Source organism: Mixophyes fleayi, chromosome 1 (assembly GCF_038048845.1).
Source record: "Mixophyes fleayi isolate aMixFle1 chromosome 1, aMixFle1.hap1, whole genome shotgun sequence".
Classification (NCBI taxonomy): Eukaryota; Metazoa; Chordata; class Amphibia; order Anura; family Limnodynastidae; genus Mixophyes; species Mixophyes fleayi.
The window spans coordinates 318,762,191-318,775,339 of NC_134402.1; the positions used below are offsets into that span (position 1 = coordinate 318,762,191).

The 13,149-nt window shown below is 39.2% G+C and overlaps 1 protein-coding gene across 2 annotated transcripts in view; it reads right to left on the minus strand.

Moving 5' to 3' along the window:
- Positions 1–13,149, minus strand: part of MORC2 (MORC family CW-type zinc finger 2) — a 121,543-nt gene that overhangs the window by 4,646 nt on the left and 103,748 nt on the right. For both annotated transcript variants that reach the window (XM_075212944.1, XM_075212937.1), the window contains exons 22-25: positions 8,678–8,732; positions 6,095–6,236; positions 4,243–4,416; positions 4,058–4,151 (exon numbers count right to left, since the gene is read on the minus strand). In XM_075212944.1, the coding sequence (XP_075069045.1) occupies positions 4,058–4,151; positions 4,243–4,416; positions 6,095–6,236; positions 8,678–8,732 (465 nt within the window). The remainder of the gene's footprint in view (positions 1–4,057; positions 4,152–4,242; positions 4,417–6,094; positions 6,237–8,677; positions 8,733–13,149) is intronic.

The window sequence follows — 13,149 nt, forward strand, 5'->3', positions numbered from 1 at the left end:
GATTGGCAGACTAGCCTCTCCCCTTTCCACTATGACATTCTTGTGTTCAAAATACATTCAGGAGGGAGTATGGTGGATAGAAATTTCAAAATGTATTAAAGAGAGAGCATAGAGCAAAAACCTCCTTCTGAAAACTGTGAAAGCTGTAGACACAAATATCAGTACTCATAATAGACCGAAGCCTCACACTACTAGTAACCTGGAAAAATACCACATTTTTGGAGAGCTTTCTGTTGCTATGTTAATTTAAGAAATGCGCGTATATATGTTCATTTGTATACGTGTGTATGTCCTTGTGGGCTTTTTATAATATTGGGGGGGGTTATTTCAAATCCTTTTTAGTTAAAGGTTTTTTGTGGATCTGTACGACTTGATGAGGTGGATCTTTAATTGGGGATGGATATATGTTGACACACACACATATATATTTATGTATGTGTGTGTGTGTGTGTGTGTGTGTGTGTGTGTGTGTGTGTGTGTGTCCTCTATCCACATGGATGTTAACCTATATCTGGGCTCACAGATGTACATATGTGGTTTTTGTTAGATCTAATTTTATTATATACTCTATCTATATTATATAATATTTTTATACATATAAATATACAGAATTATTCATAATATTATTTCCATCTTAGATAGGTAGAATTCTACTTATATGTATATATATATGCACTCTCATTATGATTCTCTTGAACGTTTATGGACATATATTTTTATTTTCATTTTTATTTTATATTTATTTTTAATTTTATTTTCATTTGTTTTTTCTTTATTTTCATAATCAACACATATTATATATTTATTTTTATTTAACATTGTCAACATGGGTTGCTCCTATCTATAAATTAAGACTGGGTTGCTCCTATTAATAAACGAAGACTGGAATATCATGATCCAATAAATTAAACAGGTGTTACCAATCGATTACAATGGAGAGTTTTCTTATATAAGGACAAGCTAGAGGAAGTCTCATTTACACTGCTTGAAAAAGTCTGCAGAGGCAGACGAAACGCATTGCAGAGACTTTCTTATTGCTAAGTGCCTGTATTTCTATTCAGCGAGAAGATAGTGAGGATGATTATAGCTTTTGTGCACAAAGCTATTTTCTGACTTTTCTAATAAGAGGAACCAACGTAACTGGGAGTGATTTTCTGTCCGGACAGATTAGTTTGATGCGCACCACCCAAAGGAACAGCCGATTCAAGAGCCGCTGGTGCGGTAAAGAGGCGAGTGATATTCTTCTCTTCTCCCATAAGCGGGTAAGCCATTTATGCCTAAAATACACCGTGGGCTATTACCGCTAGGACTGCTAAACAAGTGGTACTCTATATACCTCTTACACGGAGGAATACTGTCTGTATAAATTGACCCATACTGAGATTCATACTGCCGGATATAAAGCATATACTAACTGTGGAGTTATCTGGATCTCTTATTTACCAAGGAGACATATTGATGCTATATACATCCATATTAATACAGGATTTCACCATATTTGGTTATATGGAATGAGAAAGCTTTCTTACATATCATGATGTGAAGCTAAGATTTCAGAATCTGCCAATTGCAGTTCTTAAGGAGCACTAATTGGATGCTGTTTATATATTTTAAACCAATGAAGGGGGCATATGAAGAGATTTGTGTATTTTTATACCTATGTATATGTGAGATCATTATGGTCTAATGATTTACTACTATTAAATTTTAATTATATGTTTAATAAGAAGTGAATTTGCGCATTGTTCTCTTTTTTTTCTTTATATTGTATTTAAAGGAGATTTGACACTATCGCCAATGAATTGCTGCAATTTACTTCTTATACTGACTATCAACATTTGAATATTTTAGTGCCAGAGATTTTGTGAGAAAATTGTGAGTGAGCCCACTCCCTTGGCTGAGAAGCAACCCCACACATGAATGGTCTCAGGATGCTTTACTGTTGGCATGACACAGGACTGATGGCAGCGCTCACCTTTCCATCTCCGGACAAGCATTTTTCCAGATGCCCCAAACAATCTGAAAGGGGATTCATCAGAGAAAATGTCTTTACCCCAATCCAATCCCTGTAATTTTGCAGAATATGAGTCTGTCCCTGATGTTTTTCCTGGAGAAAATTGGCTCCTTTGCTGGCCTTCTTGACACCAGGCCATCCTCCAAAAGTCTTCGCCTCACTGTGCATGCAGATGCACTCACATCTGCCTGCTGCCATTCCTGAGCAAGCTCTGCACTGGTGGTGCCCCGATCCCACAACTGAATCAACTGTATGAGATGGTACTGGTGCTTGCTGGACGTTCTTGGACGCCCTGAAGCCTTCTTCACAACTATTGAACCTCTCTCCTTAAAGTTCTTGAGGATTTGATAAATGGTTGATTTAGGTGCAATCTTACTAGCAGCAATATCCTTACATGTGAAGCCCTTTTTGTGCAAAGCAATGATGACTGCACGTGTTTTCTTGCAGATAACCACGGTTAACAGAGGGAAGAACAATGATTTCAAGCACCACCCTCCTTTTAAAGCTTCCAGTCTGTTATTCTAACTCAATAAGCATGACAGAGTGATCTCCAGCCTTGTCCTCATCAACACTCTCACCTGTGTTAACAAAAGAATCACTGACCTGATGTCAGCTGGTCCTTTTGTGGCAGGGCTGAAATGCAGTGTAAATGTTGATATTGGCATAAAGTTCATTGTCACGGTAAAGAAATTAATTGCAATTTATCTGATCACTCTTCATGACATTCTGGAGTATATGCAAATTGCAATCATAAAAAGACTTTTGCCCATAACTGTCCACATATACACAGTACACACATATACACACATACAGGCACATTGAATTACTTCTGGAAGGTTTTCTATCACTAGGGGGTGACATCACTGAAGTTCTGCATGAATGTCACAACAAGGCGAAATATAATGAATTTTTATCACAGATTTACTCACTTTGTTATTAATATCTTTTATAGTTTGAGAGTTTATCTTACAGTATATTTATAGAATTACACTATGATGATTTTTTTTTCTTTTTATGATTTTGGATATTCACTTTTGGAAGATACAAGGAAGACTGTTACTCAAGATTACGTCACATTGACTATAAGTATACATTTATGATTATTTTTTGATTCTCAAATTTATCAAAACATATATTTATGAAAGAACTCTTCAGCATTTGAGTACCTATTTTCATTATTGTTTTTTTAGATGGTTATTGAGCTGCTATGAAAGCTGGTGCGCTGCAGAAATTCTTTACATATTTTTCTATTTTATGATAAATGTATTCCTGCTCCCTCTGCTGTTTAACAGAGCAATGTGCAATTCACATAAAAGTCACAGTGCAAAATCCTCTTGGTTATAGAATACATTTCTATTTGCTCTAGTGCACCAAGATTTATGTTAAAGTCCATGGGTTTATGAAGCAAAAGAGTGACGTTTGCGAAGGAGCGGAAGGTTGCACTGGTAAGATGACAGGAGTTGGGTGGTGTGAAGGTAGTAAGTAAGTGCACCAGGTGCGTCCAGGTTTGCACAGCAGTGCAAAAACGAGATTTAATTTTGTGGATTAAGTTTATTAAAATGAGAAAAGAAAAAGGGAAAGGGTAGACCTTTAGGGGCATTGTTATCTTCATTAACACTTATATTCTGCACCAGTTACACTTACAAAAGCAGTGATGCACCTATAAAATGTGCCACTTGCCTATACACACATTCTTGCCTACTATCCCAGAATTGCTCAGATGCTCCTGAATTTTGGGGAGTTCTCCTGGACTCCCGGAAGAGTACGCACCTGGGTCCCGAGGCTTAATTACGTGTAATTAGAGCCCTGTCCTGCAATGCCTCGAATAACAGTAGGCAGAGCTATAGAGGTGTGATGGAATCAAAGTGTTCCCTCCCACACTTACCAACTGACCTGAGCTCTGGGATCTCCCAGAGAGGAGAAATTACAAGTCGGAAAGTATGCATACACATACACACAAGATATAATTTATTGCACATAAAAAGCTGAAAAAAACAGGAATCCAAAGAGTCCTATTTAAATTAAGGTAATATTCTCACTTACCAGTGGAAATGCTATCAGATCCTCAGCATTCATTGTACTCAGTTCATTTTTAGATATAGGAAAGTTGGGTGGTAAGAAATACCGCAAGCAGTTCCTGAATCAGAGAGGAGAAAATGCCAGATGAGCTACAGTATATAAATTTATTATACCTATATGCAGACTTAAATAATGAGAATTAAGGTTACCGCAGGATTTGTGCAAGTTGTTCCACGGGAGCAAGGCTAGCACTAGGTTCTGTCGTATCCGGCTCTATTCGGGTGTTTTCAGAGGTAGAGGGTTCCGCCAGCTGTGTATCAGGTGTCTGGTATTCTGGTGATGGTGGCCTCATGATTCTCACATCATCGCTACCTTTCTCTACCCTGAAATCACCAATATAACTAAGTAAAAAAGTCACTGTACATGTATAATTTCTGCTTCAGATCAAATTTATTTATTCTGTACAAATTATTCACTTTAACATAGTGGTGGATTATAGAGACGTTTGGGCCACAGACCAGGTAAACTCAGTGCTGCAAGCATGACATTCACACGTGCATGTGAGTTTATTGTGAGGGGGCTTTCTATTTACTTCAAGGAACCTGCTGCATATTGTTAAATACTTGCATTAGGAGTTTTCAGTTGCAAGACCTCGTGTGTGCACACTAATGAATATGGAAATCAGCATGGGATATTAAAGAATTGATTATAACCATAAATGAAAAAAAAAACAACAAACATACATACATACTTTGCATGTTCTTTGTCAGATTAAAAGCAGGTCTGTCCACTTTTTTTGTATTGCAAATATGAAGGAAAAGCAGCAGTCTTTCATACATAAACTTTATGGAGTTAGAGTTGGGTAGGAGCTAGGGCGCGCATGCATGTAATGAGATCATTAGCATTGTCATGCACACCACAATCCATATTTGAGTAGAGCTGCGTTATATGTAATAACACTATTTTTATACATACATTAAATCCTTTTCTATTAAGGACACTGGACCCTGGGGATATATTCTCCTATAGGACGTTGGCACTTTATTCTAAAAAAGTTTTAACTCATGCCATTTCTGAATCCCCATCCTGCTGAACACTGTTAGTTATTTTTCTATTGTCCGCAGGACAGAACCAGACATAAAAAAAAGAAGGAAAGAAAAGGAGAGATAAACAACATTTGCCTGAAAAAAAAAAGTTAAGTTTGCAGAGTGCAGTGTTCCCCAATGGATTCAGAGAAAAGGATTTAATAAGTAGAAAATACTGTTTTCTCTATGATGCTATGGGGACACTGGACCTTGGGGACATCCCAATCGGATGGGAATACATTGAATTTGTAAAATGTGGTAAAAGTATGCACCAGTGTCAAAACTGCTCAATGGAAGCCTCATGATGCCCATGGGGAACAATTCACATTCACGTATTCCTGCTGCAATGTAAGCATGGTGAATCACTGCAATCATTCATTTAGCATTTTTTTAGTTGGACGCAGGCCAAACCCTTTTGTAGGCACCATAGGGGACCAAAAGATTATCACATTATCTGACATCCAGTGACATAGATCTTCTATGTGACATAGATCTAGACGAATTCTAAGCGACTGCTGGAATTACAATTACTTCATATCACGACTCGCTCTGTTGTCGTGATATGAAGTAATCTGCATTCTGGTAAGTAGTTTTTTTTGCAGGTCGGTGTACTATTGAATCGGACTCCTCATGTCGTTGTCTTCTCTGTCGGGTAGTCAGTACTGATAATAGGTACTATACCCTCGGCAGCAGCCTAGCTCGCACCATATCCTACGGGCAATCTTTAAAAATAAATAATCGACCGAATGTCCATCAATATGTGGATATGGAACTATGAGGCAACACCTTTAGAATGTTTAAAGTGCGAATGTACTATAGGAGACTATATTCACAAGGTCTCCCGTAGGATGATCAAGAAAACTAAATATTACACATGGCACAGCTCTCCTCCAAAATAGAGCACTGCAGCTCTATGTGCCACAGTATATAGATCCCAAAGTGTTCAGAGACTAGAAGGTCACACAGGATACTTTACCATCGATCACGTGGAGTGGTGTCTGTAGGCACATAATCAAACTTCACTTTCCAGCGAACACCCTGCTTTCCGACTTCTACAGTAGTTACACGTCCTGTGAACCACTCCTTGTTTACACGCACTTCCACATGTAAGCCTTTGTCTGCAGAGTAATAAACATGCTTATATATACTGCACCTTAAAGTGAAGACGTTTCAGGAACGTAGTATGTGACATTTTATGTAAAATGGATATTATTACCAGCATCTTATGTCTATGTGATACACTGTAAAGTGTAGCACGAAGAACTTGTTTGAAAACATTAGAATATGCTTCAACTAACTAACTAAATATTGCAGAAGCACAGAGACCGTTTGTTTGCAATAAAGCAGCTATGGTGGAAGATTTCTGTTAGTTTGTGGTCTGAGCCTCTTTAAAGTCATATCTCTTAGTTAAATATAACAAACATAGGGAAGTACAATTGAGTTCCTGCCACTGCTGGACGCGTTTTGTTTAAACGTGAACTTTTCCAAATCTTTGAAAAAGTTCACGTTTGAACAAAACGCGTCAGGCGTGGCAGGAACTGTGTCTTTTGTCTGGGATACCCCACTACTGGAAACACGTCTCTGGAGTCCTTAGGGATCTTTAAAAGATCTATTAAAGATTCCTGGTGTGTGACCTTCATAATTCGGAGCCTGGCGGTTAGAACAGAAGCTCATGAACTCTATGGGTGGCCACACGTATGTATGCCTCATGTTTCAAACCCGTTTTATTTACATTGCAGGATTCGGGTAAGATCGACATATTTTTCTGCCGAATTGAGAGACTATTATATGTGGAGCCCGTGTGTCTGTATTATTAACGAGTGATCCTACTGTAAGTTTCATGGTCTAAACCTGCTGGGTCAGATTATCTGTTACACTTGCATTGCAGTTCCCAGGAATTGGGTAAGAGCGTTTGGATATATATCGACTAGACTGAGAGACTTCTAAACGTGGATACTGTTTGTCTGCAGCAATTATAAACATCTTTTAATTGGAGAATAATTTCTATTGGTGCCCGATATAGGCTTAATAATCCTATAGATGTATTTCTTTTAGTATTATTTATGCTTTTTTGTAGGGGGTATCCTATTGTATATTTTTCCATGCCAATTTCCATGTGGTTATTTCAAAAAGTATTCAAACCCTATTATTAGGTATTGTTTGTGTACTTATGTGTTTTTTATGTGTTTATTTTTATAATATGTAGTTTATTAAATATTATTTTTACTACTTGTCTGCTTGCAGTTCATTATTATTTTGCCATTTGAGACTTGTATTTACTCAGAGCATGCAGAGCGCTGTATTCTTTTTTTTCTTCTAGGGATGTGCAGGCAATCTCTGTATGCAGCAGCCTGAGCCTATTGGTTATAGGTTACATATGTTATATTTATATTGTTTAATTTTTGATTTTGTGTACTACCAACACTCCATTCTGTGCCTGAAGTGTCTCCTCTTTGTTTTTGGGGAGAATTTAAATGAATAGTATCCAACAATGCCTCACTAAAAGATCTCTATTAATCTCTGCATAACTTCCTACAAATGTCCAGGAATATATTAATAGACAATATTTGCAGAAAAGCATTAAAGAATATCTGTCCAGTCTAAGTGCTTCATGAATTAAATTCTTTACTACCTGATGCACAGTAAAAACTCTATTTCTCTTACTACGATCGTCAAAGCTGGACTTCTGAACTCCTGTAGAGGTTGATGTTTCATTCATTCCTGTAGATTTATATATGTGATTGAGTAGAATTTCAACGCTATCCTTGCTGCCTTCACCCCTGCATAGCACATAAATCCTCTATGGTCATAAATGATTTTATCATCAAAACTATCAATTTCTTATATTGTTTAGGGGGGTGAGGATTATTTGCTTTGGACTGGGAATTCATCATTCGACGCGCACATTCCATTTTCAATTTAAAGTTCTAAGCTTCTCCGCTTTAGCTACCAAAGGAAGCAACTAGTGGTCCCTGGATAGCTAGCCTTGATCCTCGGGGTGCACCACCAATGGTGTGTCACCGGCACCCTAGCAGCAGGTAAGCCCCTACACATACAGAAAATTACTACCTGTCCTCTCTATCCTCCACTAGAGACATGAAATAGACACAGGGGAAGGATGAGGAACTGCACTATATACTATTGGGGGAATTTATATTCTCCTGTCTCTACATAAGGCTAAAAAAAACTAACCCATTGTAATGGTTGCCATGGGGGATTGAAGAGAAAAACATTTTAACGAAACAAGAGTTAGAGCATCCTCTTGTGACATTATGCAAATAAGCACCTTCATATAAGTGTTTCACATGCGGAGCATAAAATGACCACCCTATGCTGTTAAATCTCATGAAGGGCAAATTGTTTTCTCTGTAGGCTAGCTTCAGTCTCATCACTGGTCCCTTTCATGCTCAGAATATCCACAACCCTAAAGGACTGCCATGTAAGTGGTATTTCCAAGAAGTGAATTCTGCTGAATAGCATTAATTATCTGCATATATACAGTAGACAAAGAGAAAAATAGCTTTAGAGTGATTTAAAGTCTCATATATAGCTTATTTACCTTTTTGCGCAGTTTTAGCAGATGCAAGGTCATCCTCATCTGGACTGTCTGTCAACTGCAATGACACATGAGAATCAGACTGAATGGAGAGCCTGCTTAAAAAAAGTCAAAGACATTCAATTTGAAAGAAAGCTCTAGCTTCAGAGGTAAAAAAAATGGATTTTTATACTTACGTTAAATCCTTTTCTCTGAATCCACTGGGGCATACTGGTTACATTGGAAATAGAGGATCATCCAGTACATATTAACAAAAATGTTAAACAAGTATTTGCTCATACTTCCTCTATATGCCCACCATGCAGGGAACTTAGTTATTTTTCTAACAAAGCTCCACAAGAAAAACAAAACCACGAAAGGGAATATAACCATTAAATTTAACTTTGCTAAAACGTATCAGGAGAACTAGACGTGTAGCGGTGTGCAGCACCTTCCTACTAAACTGGTACCCTTGAATGCAATAACAATGAACCTAAAAATGTCATAAAAGTATATACAGAGGTCCATGTGCCACCTGACACAGCTGCTCAGGTAAAACTTAATGCCATGCTGCCATGAAGTGCTCACAGATCTGGTAGAATGAGCCTTCACTTTATAAGGAATAGGTTTCACTACTCGAATGTAAGCGTGTCGAATCACAGAAGTCATCCATTTGGCAAATGTCTGTTTAGCATCAGCCAACCTCTTTTTGTAGCACTGTACAGGATCAGATCATCAGTCTTTCTTGTTTTTCTAATATATATTTTGAATGCCCTAACAAAATGAAGTGGGGGGAAGATCCCTCTTCCTCTTAAGACTGCTGTTATTTAAGTGGAATTTTGAAAGCACTCTAGGCTGAAAAAGTGGTGTATTGTATGGAGAACAGACCTATTTTCATGGAAAAACCATACAGGCATATCTACAAGACAGAGGCTCCAGTTCAGACACCCTCCGGCCTGTGGAAATGACCAAAAGGAAATACACATTTCTTCCATGTGAGAAACTTGAAATCCACGGATTCCAGGAGCTTGATGTAACACCTTCAACACTACATCCAAGTTCCAAGTTCTAAAGGCAGACTGAATGGCGGTCTCAAGTGCATCACACCCTGTAAGAAAGTCTGCAAATGATGAGTGCTAGCCTCTTCTGGAAGAGAACAGGGATTGCATGATCTGAACCTGGATCAAATTCAGATCCAAACCATTATCCAAGCCATCCTGTATGAACAACAGAAAACCAGCCAACTGGAAAGAAGTTGTTGGAAACTTCTATTATTACAAGAAGAAACATAGGTCCTCCATATCTTGTTATAATTTTTTTCTGCCTAAACAGATTTCCTAGCCCTGAACATGGCTTCAATAACTCAGAAAAAAAAACCTTCTTCTAAAGAATCATGGCTTCAACTGTCACAACATTAAATCCAGATGCGCTGAGCCTTGATGGTAAAACAGTCCCTGGGTTATCAGATTATTCTATAGGAAAAGAAGCCACTAAGGGCCAATTGACAACCTAAGAATGTCCGTGTACCATGGCCACCAACAGCACCCAGTCCCTTTCTCTCTCTTTTTTTTTTTCCAAAAGTTTGTCAGCTTCGCTGTCTGTGGGAATAGATAGATTAGATCAAAATCCAATGGCAGTGTGATATCATCTACTAAAAAAACACTTGTGGATCTTTGGTCCTTGAGCAAAAAAGGACAAGAGGCCATCATGTTGATATCAGGCAGACCCCTTCTGTGCACAATCTGTTTAAAGATGTCTTGATTGAAACCATTCTCCTGAATACAGAATGTGCCTGCTGAGATAATTAGCCACCCAGTTTTTCACCCCTTGTATGAACACTGCTGATATTTTTTTTTTTTTGCAAGGGAGATCTTTGTGCCTCCTTGGTTGTGTATGTACACCACTGCGGTGGCGTTATCTGACTAATCTCTTGTGGGCAGTCTATGTTAAGCTATGTGTTCAGATGAAATTGAGATCAGTCCCATTTTGAAATGAGTTAGAACTGGAATGCACTTGAAAGAAACCACTCAAATTGCACAGCCTTGAAAAATGAGACCATCTTCACTAGAATCTTCCTACAGAACAGGATAGATGTCTGCCTATGAACCAATAGACCCCTAAATATAATGATCTTGTCTCCTGGAATAAACACTCTGCTCTTGGGTATCCAATATACCCAAAAAAAACAGCCACTGAAGTAACCAAGATGGATTTCTCATAATTTCTAATCCACCTTTAGAACTCCCACACCTATGTTGTTTCCCAGTAATGTGCCTGAAACAGAGATTGGGACTACGCTTTGATTAAAAGATTGTCCAAGTAAGGGATAATCATTGCCCTTTGGACCACAGGCTATGACTGCCATAATCTTTGCAGTCTTCAGAGCAAAAGGAAGAGCACGACCCTTAAAGGTCACAGACCTCACCTCAAGTGGTCTTTCCTCTGGCAGTGCGAGAAAAACAAAATAGAAGAACAAGAATAATATTAAGAAGAACAAGAATAATAATAAGAAGAACAAGAATAATAATAAGAAGAACAAGAATGAGCTTCATGTCTTAGGAAAATTTACCTGCAGGAAGGAGCTCTTCCTACCTGTTGCCTGGCTAATGGATATTTTCCGGCTCTAGGCTGAAGCATCCAGAGCCATTTCCCCAAAATATTCAGATGTTTCTCAGATGTGCTCAACCAAAATCACTATTCGAACTTAAGCCTCCCTGACCGCAAACCCTCCAGGAGTTGCTCTGACCGCTTTCCCACAGCCTTGTTGACACAAGCAGAAGCTAAGATGAGTCTAAGGAAAGCCCCAGTCACTAATTAAACAGACTTAAGACTAGTCTATTATTTTCCTATATGGACATCCTTAAGGGCTGCAGCATTCCGAATCGGAAGTGGTGGTCTTGGTCAATCATGCTATGGGGACATCCACATTAGGTGGACTTACCCATGTATTCATTTACCCTTTGGGCAGTGGATAAATGTCTGCAATCTGCAGGTAACCTGAAACTTCTGTTCAGGTTTAGTCCATGCCTCATAGAGTAAGTTATCCAACTGGGGAGATGAAGAAAAGGAATTTCTTCTTCATTTTAACAGTATGTTGTCAGACTTGGCTGACTCCTCACTGTCCAGGATGTGGCGTGTCTACTGCACCATACGCACTAAATCATCCACTCCATACTGTTTTGTAGGATGAGAAGTCCTCAATGTGTGACTTCTCCGCTACTTTGTCCTCATCCTGGGCAGAATGCTTGGAATCCGCCCAGTCTCATTGCGTGACTAAGGCAAAACACTGAAGCTTCCGGGGCCTAGCCACGAAAGAGCTCTTCAAGAACCTTTCTAAAGAGGTGATAACTTTACCAGACCCTGCACAGACTTAGCCAGGGCTTACACCCAAACAGCAACATCTAGTTGTGCTGCTGAGGGTCCAGATGACCACTGGTCAAGTGCACCCAGTTGCTTAGCGTCAGCAGTTGAAGCATCAGCGACAGAGGTGGAGGTACAGATCCCTTCACTTGTCGTCTGCAAGCTGCGTAAACTCAGAGAAAGATTGGGGCAGAAATCTAGGCCAAGCTGGTCTGCCAGATTACTGCCACAAACCACAGGTGCAAGCAACAGTCGCCCGTCAACCTCACATGCTGCACATAAGGCATTTGTGCCCTACTGACCGCTGGGTACTTTAGGAAAGCATTTCACACAAGTGTAAACGTTAGATCTGGAATTCCTCTGCATATCAGACATAACAGATAGGGAGGAGAAATAGGGCAGATACAGAGTACACAATATATAAACACTGTAGGTAGTAGACACAGAAACTCAGTAAGATGAGAGTGAACAATCACAGAAAATCAAATCCCGGCAAGGAGGAGGTGCTATGTTGCCCGGGGATGCACCTCCCCCAGGGTCACTCCAGTGGCTGCATCCTCTGATGTACACGGATGGCAGGGTGGCAGTGCAGGAGCCCTTTTACACCAGCTATGTCGGCAGTGCATAGAACCACCCCTAAAAGACGTAGGGAGCAGGCACCAGGAACTGCGCCTCCTCAGCCCTCTCCTATCTTCACTGACTGCTTGAGCAGCAAATTGAAAACAAGGTAAATACTGCAGGCTGCCGAGGCAGCCCAGCAAAAAAAAACACCCTGTCCTGCTGGGCTCTATAGAGGAGTGAGGACCAAAGACTTGTTCATGATTTTCTTCAAGTGCCAAAGTCCTGGAGGATCCTATATCTACCATGATACTTGTGCCCCCTAATTGGGTAAATCCAAAACATTATTGTGTAAATCAAGATTTAGAATAACAAATTTTTCAGATGTTACTACAAACATAACAGTGTAATATTGTCCTTCTTTAATTCCCTTAATGGCAAATGGAAAGCATTTTGGGATGATCCATTACTTTAAAGTCAAAGAAGAAATTATAGACCAATCTAGGTGGATTAGAGACTAAGGGGAAAATTCAATTGCAAAAAAAAAAATCTGAGTGAGGTGCCACCGGAAGGGCCAC